The sequence below is a fragment of the Cajanus cajan genome, chromosome 6 (genome assembly GCF_000230855.2).
Source record: "Cajanus cajan strain Asha chromosome 6, NIPB_CcT2T_4, whole genome shotgun sequence".
NCBI classification, from domain to species: Eukaryota; Viridiplantae; Streptophyta; class Magnoliopsida; order Fabales; family Fabaceae; genus Cajanus; species Cajanus cajan.
In genome coordinates, this window is record NC_138522.1 from 52234783 (window position 1) to 52252912 (window position 18130).

Genomic DNA, 18130 nt, shown 5'->3' on the forward strand with positions numbered 1-18130 from the left:
AGTTTCTTCTTTACGGGCCTCATGGGCCCCGAGAGTACAGGGATTTCCTTAACTGTTATTATGTCAAAGATATACTGATAAGCATGGGAGTATTAAATCAGAATCCGACCGAGAAGGTTAAGCGCATAGGGGTATAATCGGATAATGACTGACTAGACCGTAGTGGGTGAGGTCGAATTCCGACCGACAAGGTCTATACCGAGGGCCCAGTCGGGTATAGACCGAGTGCCCCTAATGAGGGAGTCAGTTTAAGTCCTAGTCTGTCTGCCACACGTGATGGCATCCGGTCAGACCATGTTGACCAGTCGGCATCTGACCGGGACGGTCCACTAGCCTTCCAGCCCTGAGCCTGGAGGGCGAAAGGGCTTAAGGTCAAATTGTCGATCGCATACAATCTTGGTCGGCCTGCCACACGTGGTGACGTCCTGTCGGATCATGTTGACCAGTCGGTATCTGACCGGGACGGTCCACTAGCCTTCTAGCCCTGAGCCTGAAAGGCGAAAGGGCTTAAGGTCAAATTGTCGATCGCATACAATCTTGGTCGGCCTGCCACAGGTGGTGACGTCCTGTCGGATCATGTTGACCAGTCGGTATCTGACCGGGACAGTCCACTAGCCTTCCAGCCTTGAGCCTATGAGGCGGAAAGGCTTAAAGCATATTCCTCTTGTGGGCATGTCGGAAATGAGGCGATACGCTTGTTGCCTCGATTCTGAACTCCTGGGGACTTGGCAAGAAGTGTCTTTTCATTTTATCAACGAAGAGACATACATTTATTGCGAAAAAGGCGTTGCAGGGTGTGAGTTAATGCGGTGCCACGTGGAGGTGTTTATCATTAAAGTCAAGGGTGTGGGACCCTCCAGTGCAGGCGTCGTAGCGTCTCGCGTGCGTTATGACCCTTGGGTCTCAGTTCCCACGCGCGCGTTGCAACTCTTGGGTCTCACCTCTCACGCGCGGCCCTTCTTCTTATAAGTACGCGTCATTTGGGAACTTTTGGTTTTGTTTTTTGCCTCCTACTCTGCGCGTCCCCCTTCTCCGGTGATAATTTTTTACCTCTTGTGGTCTAAGGCGGTGCACGGCGGTTCTGTACCTGTGTTGGGTGGGAGAAAGTTGTGAAAGTGAGCCCTAGGTACGCGCATCTATTTCCTTGTCTTAGTAGCTTTTATATTGAAGCCAAAACCTTCCCCTGCCGTCAGTAAAGTTAGGTTTTATTTATAAAATGGAAATGGCCACCGTAAGTTATAAAGACTTGTATAAATGGGCTAGGGACGATGTGCTGAAATGTGATTCATCCCTGAATTCTCGTGCTGCCATAGATAGCTTTTGCCAGGAACACGTAGTGTGTAGTGAGGGTGGTAATATTATTATTTACGAATCGTGTATAGATAGGGAACCTGTCTGTGTTAGTTTCCCTAGTGCCTTGCCGCTAGAACGTTTCACATTTTGTTACACTACACTTATTTCCAAACTTAAGGTTAGGTGGCCCCTTACCGAGTGTGAGAAAGGAGTACTCCGAGTGTTAAACGTGGCCCCCACCCAACTTCACCCAAATGGATGGGCTTTCGTTCGTGGGTTCGAGATTCTATGCTCGGGTCTCGGTATTTCGCTGACGATCGACAAGTTCTTTTACTTTTTTGAGAGTCGGATATCTAAACGTAGTAGTTGGGTGTCGGTGGGTGGAGTTACAGGCAGGGGGTTGTTATCCCTATTCCAACAATCATATAAGGATTTTAAGAGGGCTTACTTTCGGATTCGGTGTACGGTGGGTAACAAAAGATTACTCGAGGGGTACCCGTTGTATTGGTGTGAGAGACCTTCGCCTATTAAGGGTTTAGAGGCTGATGTGTTGTCGGAAAATGACCGAGAGGAGGTTAAGAAACTTGAAGGCCTGAAAACCATCTTCAACACTGCCAAACTTGTAGATTTAGAGAATAGGCCCACCGAACTGAAAATCTACATAGGTATTTATGATTTTGCTACGATTATTTGTTGTTGCTTTACTTAACAAATTTTATTGTGAACATAGTGTATTGTTGATCCTATTGCAGAAAACATGGCCAGCGTAAGTAACCGAGAGCTTAGGAAGTTGTGGAAAGAGCAAGAGGCATCCAAGGCTGTCGGGGTGGAGGAGTCGGCAGCCGAGAAGGTGGCAGAGTCTGGGGTGGCCCTTCAACAGAAAAAACTTGCCGCTCCCCCTCTTAAGCGTCGCCGAGAGGGGGATAAGTCAATATCAGTCGTGAATTTTGATGCTACAGCTGCCAACGAGGACGGCGGCGAAAGAGATGGAGAAAACGAGGTTGAATCGGCTGAGAGGACTTTGAGTTTGTGTCTCGGAGAGAACTGGGAGCCCCTAGACCGTGGGACCGAGAGGGGGAAGAGTGCATCCTTTTGGGACGACAAGTTCAACCACTCCAGCCACATTCGTGGGACTGATTTGTTGGAGGGTGACCAAGAGGACTTGGAGAAGATGAGTGTCTTCTCCATTGTGAAAGGCATTGAGTGTCTATCCAATCGGCTCTCCGTTCTCTCCTTGATCAATGAAGACAAAGTTCGGGGACTAACGCGAGAACTGAAACTGCATGGGAAGAAGATGAGCAGCTTGGAGGAAAATTTAAGCAAGGGAAAAGCTGATTTGAAGTGGGTGTCCCACGAGAGAGATAAACTTCTCGAGGATCGCCGAGAGTTCGAGAATGCAAAGAAAATGTGGGCCGAAGAGAAAGCAGGAATGGAGAAAGAACTTGAAGAGACCCGAGTGGCTCGAGACAAGAATGCTGATGCTGCCCACGTGTTTGAAATTGATGTCTTTAACCTTACCAGCAAAAATGAGAACTTGAAGGCCGAGCTTCATGCTGCGAAGATGGAGGCCTTGAAGAAATTTACTGCAGGTTTCGACGCGGCGACTGCGCAAGTGAAATTCCTCCATGCAGATATTGATCTCGGCGGGATCGGCTATTTCAAGGAGATCATAGATGGCGAGCTGGTGGATCCCCCCGAAGATGACTGATTGTGACTGTATTGAGCTGCCTTCTCTCTTATGCTTTTTTTATATTTTTCGTTGATCGTTTGTATGAACTATTGTAATTCTTCGTTTTTGGAGACATATATGAAAATCATGTGTCGTTTTTGATGAATGTCTCGATGTTTGGGTCGATCCCAATTGTTGAAGTTCCAAAAATTTGTCCAAGTTAAAAAGTTGAATCTCAATGCCTTTAGTCGTTCAAAATCCGCCTAGGAAAATGACCAAAATTTTGTAAGAACGAATTAAGAAAATTCTGACTTGAAAAATGGGAAATCCTTGTCGTAACCAGGATCACGACGGGATGACGCTAACATTTTTATATTTTTTTAATGGAGCCGCCACCAATATTTTAATTTAAGGGAAAAACATTGGAAAACCCTTTAAAGGATAATCTTTAAAATTAAAGTTGGGTTCGGGAGTCGATTACGTGTAGGGAAGGTATTAGCACCCTACAACGCCTGTAAAACAGTACCTTTAATTAATTGCGCAACATTATATAAATTTATAAATATTTAATTTATTCCTCAAAAAAAACGTATGTGAGATATATTTTCTTTAATCTGAGATGCCTCCTTTTTTATTTTTATTAGAAAATTATAGGGATTTGGGTTAGCAAATGGCTAATTAATAAACCCTTCCAATAACATGAAAGATAGAATTGCTATTCAATCCATGTTATTGACTTTTATTTGTTGATACTAAATTATGCTTAAAGTGTAGGACAATGAATAAGTATTATATTAACTTTTATGGTTTACATGATATTAAAGGGTAGAAGTGCTACTCAATTAATATCATTAACCATTTAGAAAGAAATTTCATATAAGAAAGTTTAAGCTAGCAAATGACTAGTCATTAAACCCCAGGACCTAATAATGTTAAAGATAAAAATGTTATTCAATTAACATAATTATTGGTCGTATATGAAATATATATATTTTTTTAAATAATAATCTTAAAGGGAACAAATCGTATTCACTATGTACAAACTATAAACAAAAATAAATAAACAAACAAGCAAAAATAAAATAATAATAATAATAAATAAATAATTAAATAAATATAAGAAAAATTAAGAGAAGAAACGATACCAAATGAGTTGAATCTTTGAATATGATGATCAAGAAGGTGCTTTTTGGCTACCTTTCACACTACAGAGGTGTCTCACAGATCTTAAGAAATACAAAAGAGAGGGGGAAGAGAGAGAGAAAAAAATTTCGAGCTCTGAAGAGTACTGGACGAAATTTTTCGGCCCTGAAAACTGTGCCCCAGACGTCTATTTATAGACGTCAGACCTGACTCAGAACGGCCCGTTCCAAAACCGGAACGGCCCGTTCTGAAAATGGACGTTATGTGTTAAATGTGAATCTGGAACGGCCCGTTCTAAATTCAAAACGGCCCGTTCTAAGAGCGCAACGGTCGTTCTGAATTTCGGAACGGCCCGTTCCAGATAAGGAATTTAGGTCCTTGTTAGTCACTTAGAACGGCCCGTTCCAATTTGGAACGGCCCGTTCTAAAAAAAAATAACTGCCCGTTCTAAGATCAAAACGCCCTGCTCTGGGTTAGGGTTGTAGGCCTTTCTGCTGACTTGGAACGGCCCGTTCCCATTTCTGAACGGCCCGTTCTCAATTAGGTTTGTGGTGTCTTTTTGTAACTTGGAACGGCCGTTCTGGGCTACTTCACTTCTTTTTTTTTTTTTTTTTTTAACTCTCTGGTTGTCATAGAGTGTTGCCTCCATACTTTGGAAATTCCTTCTCTTCATGGTAGATGTGCATTTCATTGTTTTTGTGAATTCGGATAAAATTGATTATTCACAGTTGCCCCTCTTTACTTATTTCTTATTAAATAATCTAAATAAGGTAATTTAGATCATTCGTGATAAGAAATAAATAAAGATGTGAATTAATTTTATCCAACTACCCAAGACATAGCTCCTATTGTTGATGGAGTAAGTTCATGAAAGATTCAATGCTTTTGCTTGAACAATCCAATGCTAGAATATTGTGTTGGGATGATCAAGTGCTAGTGCTGGATCAATCGAATGTTAATGTTGAATGTTTGTGCTAGAGGGGTTGAATGCTTATGCTTGATCAACCGAATGTCAATGTTGAAGTGGTTGAATGCTTGTGCTTGATCAACTGAATATTTGTGCTTGATGGAATGGTCGAATGCTTGTGCTGGATCGACTGAATGCTTATGCTGAAATAGTTGAATGCTTGTACTGAAATAGTTGAATGCTTGTACTTGATGACTCGAATATTTGTGTTTGATGGAGTGATCGAATGCTTGTGCTGGATCGACTGAATGTTGGTGCGAATTCAATCAAATGTTGGTGCTGGATTGATTGAATGTTGATGGACTGAATGCTAATGCTGGAGTGGTCGAATGCTTGTGCTGTATCGACCGATTGTTGGTGCCAATTCAATCAAATGCTGGTGCTGGGTTGATTGAATGTTGATATTGGATCGACCAAATGCTTGTGCTGAATTGGTCGATGGATCGCGCCAGGTAAATACTGGGCTTATGCAAAAGAAATGGTACCTTGTGCCAGGTAAGTACTGGGCTTATATAGAAGAAGAATGCAACCTATGCCAGGTAGATACTGGGCTTATATAGAAAGTCAAATGTGAAGTAGGTGTTTAGCCTAAAACTCTACGTCATAAGTTCTAAGAAGCAAAAGATGCAAATGAAATGTGATGCAATGGTGATATGATGCAAAATGTTTATGAGTCACAACTTTCAAGACTTAAACTTTTGTTTATTTCCTTTTTTTTGTTTTTGCTTTAGCCTTATTTTTCAAAAATTCCTCATCGTGATACACAGCCAGGGATCATGGATGAGTGAGGCCTTTGAACGCTCTTTGACTTGAATGACAGTTGGTTATTCCCTTGGGTTACCCTTAAGCTGTTGTAAGAACTTATGGGTTGAAACAAAGTTATTTTGTTGGTTGCGCTTTTTCCAGAAATTATCAAGCATACTGTGGCTTTTAAAACTCATAAAAATAAATTGTAATGCCTTGAATTTTATTTTTGTAGAAGTAACATGCATTTCCTTTCGGTATATTATCATAAAATGCAAAAAGAATTTGCAACAAAGAGGTAGGATAATTTTATTCAAGAAAGAAATGTGTTTACAAAGGAAATCATTGTATGACAAGAATGACATATATATACAATGGTAGGAATGGGAGGTATTTATCATGTGAGTGACGCTTTTCAGATGAACCATGCTAGTACTGCACTTCTATAATCTTGATTGCTCGCCAATAAACTTTGGAGAATAATTCAATGCATTTTGCCCCAATTTCCAGCTCCGTCATGGCTTGCCCCAATTGATACCTCAAAATAGGCATGATACCTATCTGCTAGATTGCTTTTTCAGTTTTTTTTTTTTTTTTTTTGTCCTAATTTTTGCCTAGATTGCTCTTTCGAGTTTTCAACCTAGCGAGTCGCTCTAACTTTTGCCTAGATCGCCCTTTCGGGTTTTCAATCTATCAAGCATTTTTATTTTTATTTTTATTTTCATATATATATATATATATATATATATTTTAGGCATAATATTTTTTTACTGCATCTGAATTTACAGGATGTAGGAGATCTTTACCATCCATATTTGTGAGGATCAAAGCTCCCCCAGAGAAAACCTTTTTAACTACAAAAGGTCCTTCATAATTTGGTGCCCATTTACCAAGACGATCTTTTTGAATTTGTAGAATTTTCTTAAGCACTAGGTCTCCTTCTCGAAACTCTCTAGGGTGTACTTTCTTTTCAAACGCCTTCTTCAATCTTTTTTGGTATAATTGGCCATGACAAATTGCATTCAACCTTTTCTCCTCAATGAGATTTAGTTGATCCAAACGGGTTTGGACCCACTCTGCTTCTTCTAATTTAGCTTCCATCAATACTCTTAAAGATGGAATTTCAACCTCGATTGGAAGGACGGCTTCCATTCCATAAACTAAGGAAAACGGGGTTGCCCCAGTTGAGGTTCGAACTGAGGTACGATATCCATGTAAGGCAAAGGGTAACATCTCGTGCCAATCTTTGTATGTCACCACCATTTTCTGAATGATTTTCTTGATTTTCTTGTTTGCTGCTTCAACTGCCCCATTCATCTTTGGGCGGTATGGAGAAGAATTATGGTGCTGAATTTTAAAGTCAACACATAACTCTGTCATCATCCTGTTCTTCAAGTTTGTTCCATTATCAGTAATGATTCTGCTTGGCACATCGTAACGACAAATTAATTCCCTTTTGATGAACTTTACAACCACATTTCGAGTCACATGGGCATATGAAGCGGCTTCAACCCATTTGGTGAAATAGTCAATAGCAACTAGAATGAAGCGATGTCCATTTGATGCTTTCGGCTCAATAGGGCCAATAACATCCATTCCCCACATCGAAAATGGCCAAGGTGATGATAAAACATTAAGGGAAGTTGGCGGAGCATTGATGTTATCAGCATATGTCTGGCACTTATGACATTTCTTCACGTACTTAAAGCAATCATTCTCCATGGTTAACCAATAATAACCAGCCCTTAAGATTTTCCTTGCCATGGCATGCCCATTGGTATGAGTGCCAAAAGAGCCTTCATGAACTTCTTTGATAATTTGTTGAGCTTCAAATGCATCTACACATCTAAGCAAAACCATATCATGATTTCTCTTATACAACACCTCTCCATTTAGAAAGAAACTCATGGCTAGTCTTCTCAAAGTTCTCTTGTCATTCTCTGAAGCATTTGGTGGATATTGTCTACTTTTGATATACTCCTTAATATCATAGTACCAAGGATTTCCATCTGGCTCTTCTTCCACTGACTGACAATATACAGGTTGGTCACGACATTGAATCTTTATAAGTGGCATATCTTCATCATTACTCAACGTGAACATAGATGACAAGGTGGCTAGTGCATCTGCCAATTGGTTATCCTCTCGAGGGATGTGATTAAAAGTGATTTTCTCAAATTTCCTTATCAATTCCTTAATGTAAGCTTGGTAAGGAATTAATTTTGCGTCTCGAGTTTCCCACTCCTCTTTTAACTGATGAATAACCAAGGCTGAATCACCGTATACCTCAAGTATTTTGGCTTTTGCTTCTATAGCTGCTTGTATCCCCATAGTACATGCTTCATATTCTGCTATATTATTGGTGCAATAAAAACACAACCTAGCCGTGATAGGAGTATATTTTTTTTTTGGGGAAATGAGTATAGCTCCAATTCCATGCCCCAACATGTTGGAAGCACCGTCGAACAACATGATCCATTTATCTTCTTGTGGTGACCTTTCTTCATTAAATAGTGCCATAATGTTCTCATCTGGGAATTCATACTGCATTGATTGATAGTCGTCTATAGGCTGATATGCTAGATAATCTGCCAAAGCACTTCCTTTAATTGCCTTCTGGGTCATGTAAGTGATGTCATATTCCGATAAGAGAACTTGCCATCGAGCAATCCTTCCTGTGAGAGCGGGTTTTTCAAAGATATACTTGATTGGGTCCATTTTAGACACCAACCATGTTGTATGACTAAGCATATATTGTCTTAGACGATGAGCTGCCCATGCCAAGGCACAACAGGTTCGCTCCAACAATGAATATCGGATCTCATAATCGGTGAATTTCTTACTCAAATAATAGACAGCTTGCTCTCTTCTTCCAGAATCATCATGTTGGCCTAAGACACAACCCATAGACCCATCAAGCACTGTTAGATACATAATGAGAGGCCTTCCAGGGACTGGTGGCACTAAAATTGGCGGCCTCTGTAGATATTGTTTTATTCTGTCAAAGGCTGCTTGGCAATCATCATTCCACTTCATTGGTTGATTTTTACGTAACAATTTGAAAATGGGTTCACAAGTAGCTGTTAATTGAGATATGAATCGGGCAATGTAATTCAATCTTCCCAAGAAACCTCGAACTTCTCTTTCTGTGCTAGGCGGTGGCATCTCAAGAATTGCTCGAACCTTGTCGGGATCCACTTCTATCCCTTTTTGACTGACTATAAATCCCAACAATTTACCAGATTTCACGCCAAAAGTACACTTCGATGGATTTAGCCTCAACTTAAACTTTCTTAGCCGCTCAAACAATTTCTTCATATGGATCACATGGTCTTCTTCTTTTCTTGATTTTGCGATCATGTCATCCACATAGACCTCAATCTCATTATGTATCATGTCATGAAACAAAGTCACCATTGCCCTCTGATATGTTGCCCCAACATTTTTTAGCCCAAATGGCATAACCTTGTAGCAAAATGTGCCCCATGGTGTGATAAATGTCGTTTTCTCCCTGTCCTCCTCAGCCATCTTGATTTGGTTATATCCTGAGTATCCATCCATGAAAGAAAAGAATGAATGTTGAGCTGTGTTATCTACTAACACATCAATGTGAGGTAGTGGAAAATCATCCTTCGGACTGGCTCTATTTAAATCTCGATAATCCACACACATACGAACTTTCCCATCTTTCTTAGGAACGGGTACTATATTGGCAACCCATTGTGGATATTTGGCAACAGCTAGAAATCCTGCGTCAAATTGCTTTTTGACCTCATCTTTAATCTTCAAAGATAATTCTGGTTTCATTCGTCTCAACTTTTGTTTGACGGGAGGATATTCTGGCTTCAACGGTAGCTTGTGTTCCACTATGCTAGTATCAAGCCCTGGCATATCCTGATACGACCAAGCGAAGACATCCTTGTAATCATGTAAAAGCCTTATCAACTTATTACGTTCAGCTTCTTTCATGAGCGTGCCAATCTTGACTTCTTTCTTTTCCTCTTCGTCGCCCAAATTAATTGTCTCAGTTAGCTCTTCATGTGGTTGAATCTCTTTGACCTCTTGTTCCACTAATCTTAATAACTCAGGGGAAGGCTCCAAATCATCCTCTATTTCCTCACAAGTTTGATTAACGGGACAATCAAAATTATTTGATGCAACACTAGCATTGTCACTTTCAAGCGCATTTTTCTCAAATCTGCATTATTTGAAGTTAGGATAAGATTGATAAAGAGATTAAGGAGAAAGGAAGAGGCAAGACATGAAAGAAGAATGAATGCATTTTATTTAATATTAAAAGGAAATACATGAGCCCTTATTCAATGAAATAAATCTTAAAGCCTTGGGCAGAGCAATAAGATTAGCATTACAAGAAAATTACTTTAAATTTGAATTAAAAACAACAGGCAGCTTGACAATCTCCCAATTATTAAGCTCCATGTTCGGTGGACAAGCGCGAACCAGACTAGCCTGTTCGTCCTCATGAAAGTCTTGCTCAACAACAGCTATTAAGTTTGGAAACTCGAACCCGACACTCCAAAAGCTTTCTCGTAGATCACAGATAGGGACCCCATTAATTCTTGCCTCCCTATTTTCTAGCCTGGCTAGCCTCCTTTCTCTTTTCTCATACACAACCCGCCATTTGTCAGCTTTTGAGGGTTTGTAGCCCAAACCAAATCGATCTTTATTATCTATCAATTCAAGGAATTGGCTTGGTCCTTGTGCATCTCTTCCTAGTCCGCAACCATGTTGATATCCACTCCCTAACATGGTTTTAGCTACCATCATGGAGGCACCAGATGGTTGTGGCTTCACGATGTTCTTTCCATAACTTACATTTGCAATTTCAAGCCCTTGAAATGAAGTCTCCAAAGCTTCTTCAGCAACTTCAATATAAGGAGTGGATGAAGGTTTACTAACCAATAGGTCCTCTTCAGCCAATATAATGATTAACTTGTCATCCACAATAAATTTCAGCTTTTGGTGAAGTGTGGAGGGTACAGCCCTTGCACAATGAATCCACGGTCTTCCCAAAAGGCAACTGTAAGCTGGTGCAATGTCCATCACATGAAATACTACCTCAAAAGTAACGGGACCAATTTGGATAGGTAAGCTTATCTCGCCGATCACTTCTCTACGAGACCCATCAAAAGCTCTCACTATCATAGTGCTTGGCCTAATGTATGATCCATCGAAAGGAAGTTTTGCCAATGTTGCTTTTGGCATCACATTCAACGAAGAACCGTTGTCAACCAAAACTCTTGCCAAGATATGGTCCGTGCATTTTACTGATATATGCAAAGCTTTATTGTGCCCTGCTCCTTCCTTTGGTATCTCATCATCAGTAAATGTAAGGTAGTTATTGGCAGTGATGTTTCCAACAATACCTTCGAATTTCTCCTCAGAAATGTCATGAACGACATGCGCTTCATTCAATATCTTCAGCAATATTCTTCTATGGGATTCAGAATTCATCATCAATGACAAAAGTGATATTCTGGCAGGGATTCGGTTCAATTGATCAATCACCGTGTACTCACTTTGTCGTATGAGTTTTAGAAACTCATGTGCCTCTTCATCGGAGACTTCCTTTTTCTCCTCTTCTCGCTCTTTGATTATCCTTTCATCCACTACTTCCTTCCCTTTCTCGTGACTCTTCTCTACTTCTTTAGCTTGTTTGATTTTCAACTCTTCAGGAGTGTAAATTCGACCACTTCGAGTCATTCCACCAACCCCAGCAACATTTGTAATGTCGGTGGTTTCTAATCCCTCTTTAGAGACATCAATGCAAACCTTTGCACCATATCTCCATGGCACTGCTTTGTTATCTCTGTAGGGAAAAGCTTTTGGTATTTGTATTGTGATAGGCTTTGGTCTGTCAACATTCAAAATGTTCGTACCCCTGGTATAATGGACAACCAGGGGTTTTGGGCAACCTACATTTGAATCCACAGCCCACACATGACTTTCAAAACAGCCGACCTGTATAAGTTGCTTATCCATTAAATCTTGTAGAATTTGTTTAAACTCGTCACATTCATCAATCTTGTGACTCTTACCAGGATGCAATCCACACCCCTCCTGTTTACCATAACTTCCTTCCAACATTCCAAACTTACACATCTCTTCAAAAATGAGGTTTAAGGGAGTTTTGACATCCTTCACTCTCCTTATCATAAGCTGATCTTTATTCTCCTCAATAAAATTAACTGTGGGCCCTCCATGCCCTGGTAGAGGATTGTTCCCGATATTAGGATTATCCTCTTTAAAGTTTAACCATCCGGCCTTAATCAAGCTTTGTACCTTAAATTTTAAAGCTCTACAATTCTCGAGGGAGTGACCAATAGCTCCTGCATGATAATCACATTTAGAATTAGCATCATACCCCCTAGGATATGGTGGTTCCACGGGCTTCATCGGGCAAGGTACTACTAAGGAATTTTGTAGTAGGAGAGGGAACAACTCAGTATAGGACATAGGGATAGGGTCAAACTCAATTGGTTTTCGGTCTTGGGTGTTTTGTGACCTTGTATGACTAGGATTTTGGTTCCATGGTTGGGTAGATTGAGATGGTCGTATGGTGGATGTTGCGGGTGAAGCTTGCAGAGCTTGATGGACCAGTTGTTGAGGATATTGTGAGATGGTGGTAATATTTGGGTAGGCCATGTGAGGGGTATAGAAATGAGGAGACTTGTTTTTAAGTATCCCAGGAGAGTTGAATGTCACTGCGTTTGTATCTCCTTCCTTTTTCTTTCCTGCACCACTTGAAAATTTCCTTGAACCAGCTATTCCAACTGGGTCAACCACAATCTTCCCACTCCTCATGCCATTCTCAATCCTTTCCCCAATGATAACTATATCAGAGAAATTTGATGAAATATTCCCAATCATCTTATCATAGAACGGTGCTCGTAAAGTATCAATGAACAGGGCTACCGTTTCTCTATCGGACAAAGGAGGTTCCACTTGTGCTGCCACTTCTCTCCATCTCTGAGCATATTCCTTAAATGTCTCACCATCCTTTTTAGACATGCTGTGTAGTTCAAATCTATCTGGAACCATGTCAATATTGTATTTGTATTGTTTAAGGAAAGCATCAGCTAGATCCTTCCAGGAGCGGATATAGGCCCGTTCAAGATGCATATACCAATTCAAAGCTGCCCCAGTTAAAGAATCCTGAAAACAATGAATAAGCAACTTATCATTGCGAGCATACGCTGCCATCTTTCTGCAGTACATGGTCATGTGATTCTTTGGACAACTTGTTCCTTTATATTTATCAAATTCAGGAACTTTGAACTTTGGGGGGAACTCTATGTCTGGAACCAAACAAAGATCGACAGCTTCACCGATATCATAGCTACCTCCTTCCACAACCTTTAGCCTCTCTTCTAGCATTTGTAACTTTTCGCTAGACTGAACATGTTCAATTCCTAAGGTTGGTTGATATCCCCCAGAAGTTTGGTGAGGATTCCCTTGGTTGGTGAAAGTAGGATTTTGGGCTTGGTAGGGAATTTGATGTTTGTAAGAGGTAGCATTCATAGGTGGAACCTCAGGTTGGGTTGATGGCATTTGTTTAGGCGGCTGGTTCACTAATGGTTGGTGCTTATCCGGAGGATTCATGATTATTGGAGGTGTGTAGTTGGGTGGAAGGCCATATTGTGGCCATTGGACCTCTGGAGGGTCAACATGTTGGTCGGGATTAAGATGTAGAGTTAATGGTTGTGCTGGGGCTGGGGTAAAGCCAGGTGGATACGCATGAGCGGTTGATGATTCTCCTCTAGCTACTGGAGGGGTCCCTTCCATGTTTTTCACTTGTACCGATTGCAACATCTCTATAATTTGAGCCATTTGTTCCTTCAGTTGATTGATATCATTTCTCATTTCTTCGTTGCGTTCCTCCATCTCATCCATGATCTTGGCTTGAGAGCGAGTTCTATAACGATGCCGAGGAAACACTTTGTTTTTTTGCTTTATTGCTTTCAAAATACAAAGTAAATTTTTATGAGTATAAAAGAAAAAAGAAGACACAAATTATTATTATTATTATTTATTTAATTAAATTTTTTGAAAATATTGGTTTTGTATTCAAATTAAAAAGTGATTCCCCATATCTTAACGCTAGAGGCAAAATCTCTTAGGTTATACAACGGTTGACACTTATTTCAAGGGAGCATTCACTCCTCAATGGATAAGGTCATCTTACTAGCAATGCAAGAGTACGAACCACACATTTCTAAACAAGGATCAATCATCTCAAGATAAAAATGTGATCAACAATCATTCAAGGGAGAATTCTTTCCTCAATAAATGATGTCTAAAACAAAATAATATATCAAGTCAAATGTGCTATTATTATACTCCAAATCAAAATGGGTTACAATAATTGTATTATCTCATTTTACATGAGACTCCTAGCTAAATTTTGACAAAATTTCACGAGCTTGAAGATCTTCCAAGGAAGCTTTATTCCAGGACTTGAGTTGATCTCTTCATTTACTTCGTGCACATGAATCTTCAAGCTTTCTACTTGTTTTTGGACAGCTTCAGTCATGTCTCCACACATCTTTATCCACTCTTTCACCTTCTCACGATGGTGTTTTGCAATTAAATGTAACCCATTGACATCAGATTTTAGCTGGTCCTGCTCTAATGTTAAATCGTCAATTCTTCTCAACAATTGTTCTTCATTTTGACTAGCCATCTTGAGTGACTCAGAGTATTCTATAGCCACATTCCACCATTTCTCTACCTCTTGGTGTGCATCTGTTAGCTCCTCTTGCATGCGTTCTATTTTTTGTTCTTTCTCACGATCACCTATTTCTGAACACTCTTTTTCTTTTTGGATTTTTGCCATCTCATTTTTTACTTTTTCAATCTCTCTTTCCATATTTTTCAAAAGGGTTTCTGACTCTTTTTCTGCCATTCTCTTTACTTTTTTCACATGGGTTGAATTTTCATAAGCATCAGCACATTCATTTTTTAGGTGTTCAATTTCCATGTCCTTCTTCTGACATTGCCTCTTAAGAATCTCTATTTCAGTTTGAGCACGTTCTTCTTTTTCTTCCATCAACCTCATTTGAGCTTTCATGACTTCTAACTGAGAGGTTAAAGAAGCCAATGCTTGGTTAGTTTCATGAGATTGACTCTCTTTATGTTGGACTTCTTTGAGAATCGGGATGGAAATTCTTCTGGCCTTCCTCCATTCTTTATATTCTGAAGAGGCTGTCACACGAGGTTTTCCAAGCTGTGCTTCCCCTTTCTTTTTGATCTTCCCCCAAGCAGCTCTAACTTCTGCCTGTTGTCTCATATTATCTGGAGCATATTGAAAGCTCAAACCTCCTAACTCTTTGCTCTGAGGCACAAATTGAGTCCATTTGAGTTGTCTAAGAGCAATTGTTGGGGTGTATGCTACACATCCTCTCGACCCCATTAATGGAACATTCAAGAAATCTCCACAACTAAAAATTGTATTTCTAGGATGGTACCAAGGACATACCCATGTAAAATGCTCTTCTTTTAATGTCGAAAGATCTCCTTTCCACTCTGATGCTTCTAATTTCTTCACTGGAATACGATGGAAGCTTCTTAGAGGATCTGGCATATATCCCATATGATTGGAAGCATATAAATGGGTCATGATCCAAACATATAATAAATGATTACAACATCGTAGCATTCCTCTTTTCTTTTGATGGCATACTTCCAGAGAGAGGAGACTATCGGCAAGAATGGCTGGAACAGGATTCTTTTTTTGTGTTTCGTAAGCGAAGAACACATCCATAGCTGCTTGATCGATTAAGCCCATTGTGAATGGGAACAAAACTAACCCATAAATAAGTAGAGCTAGAGTCTTGTTGAAATGTTCCCAATCACCTTTCTCGGCTAGAGATATCATATGATCCTCTAGAAGATCTTTATTCCATCCTTGAGTCGCGCCTTTGCTCACCAATTCTGTTTGTTGTGATGACAAGCCAATTAAACCAGCAATTTTCCCTCTTGATACATAGTTCCCTTTATATAGATAAACATCAGCTTCTTCTTTGAGAGGTAACCTTAGTATTATCTCATATTCTTCAATTGTGGGAACCAAATCCATATGAGGCAACTCAAAGCACCTAAAATCTGAATTCCAATATTGGGCTAATGCACTTAGCATATTAGTTTCTATTGAGACCAATAGCAAATCCAGAATCTGTCCATATTTCTTTTGAAAGTTCGCACGAACCTCCTTACTCATTTTCTGGCAGATCTTACCTACCCTTTGGAGATCATTTTTTAGCACATTTATCCTGATACTCTTACTTAACCCTGATGCATTGCTAGTATGATTTTGAATCTCCTCCATATTGAATACTATCAATTATTTTAAGGTTTAAAAGAAAATAAGAAGAAAAAAAATGAGATGAGGATTTAATTAAATGAAAAGAAGAAAGAAAAAAAAAGAAAATAAAAATAAGATAAAGACTTAATTAAAATGTGACTTACTATGCCCCTAATATGCATGTATGCATGACTTTTTATCATTTATCCTTTATTTATTAAAAAATTTATTTTAGGCAAGAAAAACACCCTAAAAAATTGATATTGGATATAAATTTATGATGCATGAATGTATAACATTTTTTTTTGTTAGTATGAACATATATCAAAAGAGGGATAGAGAGTAGTGCGAGGTAAGCCTAGGGTAGGAAATTTCTAAGGTTAACACCCTACTTTGGAAGGTCATTAAGTCCACCTATTAGTGCATGGTTTTGTGGGTGAATCTAAAAAATCCCCAAGGTTTATTGGTCCCCAGGTTGCCCTTATCATATAAATAAGGACCTAGCGCATGAATTAATCACAAGTAGGGAACATACCCTCTCAATATGATTAACCCATACTACTAGTAACAACCTGAGCGGTAACTCAACAACGGTCAAGTGAGCATCAAGCCCCTCAATAACAGTCATCAAGCCACCTTCTCTTCTTAGGCTCGCACAGGCTCGGGTATAGAGCCCAAAGTGTGTGAGGTATAAGTGTTAATGGATGTGTAAGATAACAAACAAACATGCAAATAAAATAAACAAAACTCTAATTTAAACTTAAATCCAAACAAAGCATGCGTAGCAAACAGAAATAATAAAACAAATAAATACAACAAATAAATAAATAAATAAATAAAATAAAAGGAAAGGGAAAAAAAAATTAATATTTATAAATTCATAATTTTGCGCAATTAATTTAATAAGGCCTGACTCTGAAACATCCCCAGCGGAGTCGCCATCTGTCGTAACCGGGATCACGACGGGATGACGCTAACATTTTTATATTTTTTTAATGGAGCCGCCACCAATATTTTAATTTAAGGGAAAAACATTGGAAAACCCTTTAAAGGATAATCTTTAAAATTAAAGTTGGGTTCGGGAGTCGATTACGTGTAGGGAAGGTATTAGCACCCTACAACGCCTGTAAAACAGTACCTTTAATTAATTGCGCAACATTATATAAATTTATAAATATTTAATTTATTCCTCAAAAAAAACGTATGTGAGATATATTTTCTTTAATCTGAGATGCCTCCTTTTTTATTTTTATTAGAAAATTATAGGGATTTGGGTTAGCAAATGGCTAATTAATAAACCCTTCCAATAACATGAAAGATAGAATTGCTATTCAATCCATGTTATTGACTTTTATTTGTTGATACTAAATTATGCTTAAAGTGTAGGACAATGAATAAGTATTATATTAACTTTTATGGTTTACATGATATTAAAGGGTAGAAGTGCTACTCAATTAATATCATTAACCATTTAGAAAGAAATTTCATATAAGAAAGTTTAAGCTAGCAAATGACTAGTCATTAAACCCCAGGACCTAATAATGTTAAAGATAAAAATGTTATTCAATTAACATAATTATTGGTCGTATATGAAATATATATATTTTTTTAAATAATAATCTTAAAGGGAACAAATCGTATTCACTATGTACAAACTATAAACAAAAATAAATAAACAAACAAGCAAAAATAAAATAATAATAATAATAAATAAATAATTAAATAAATATAAGAAAAATTAAGAGAAGAAACGATACCAAATGAGTTGAATCTTTGAATATGATGATCAAGAAGGTGCTTTTTGGCTACCTTTCACACTACAGAGGTGTCTCACAGATCTTAAGAAATACAAAAGAGAGGGGGAAGAGAGAGAGAAAAAAATTTCGAGCTCTGAAGAGTACTGGACGAAAATTTTCGGCCCTGAAAACTGTGCCCCAGACGTCTATTTATAGACGTCAGACCTGACTCAGAACGGCCCGTTCCAAAACCG

The 18130-nt window shown here is 39.0% G+C and overlaps 1 protein-coding gene across 1 annotated transcript; it reads right to left on the bottom strand.

The window, feature by feature from the left end:
- Positions 1-5038: 5038 nt before the first annotated feature.
- Positions 5039-13730, bottom strand: LOC109815429 (uncharacterized). The gene is made up of 4 exons (XM_083076285.1): positions 10198-13730; positions 7125-10014; positions 6588-7082; positions 5039-5215 (listed from the first exon to the last, which is right to left on the bottom strand). Exons 1-4 carry the CDS (start codon positions 13728-13730, stop codon positions 5039-5041), a joined length of 7095 nt encoding a protein of 2364 aa, XP_082932411.1.
- Positions 13731-18130: the final 4400 nt, after the last annotated feature.

Excerpts from the sequence above, each read along its gene's own strand:
- LOC109815429 (XM_083076285.1), bottom strand. The coding sequence starts at position 13,730 with ATGGATGAGATGGAGGAACGCAACGAAGAAATGAGAAATGATATCAAT. Across the intron at positions 10,015-10,197 it reads GTTTTTAATTCAAATTTAAA|ATTTGAGAAAAATGCGCTTG; the intron begins GTAATTTTCTTG and ends CAAATAATGCAG. Across the intron at positions 7,083-7,124 it reads ACCGCCCAAAGATGAATGGG|AAAATGGTGGTGACATACAA; the intron begins GCAGTTGAAGCA and ends AAAATCATTCAG.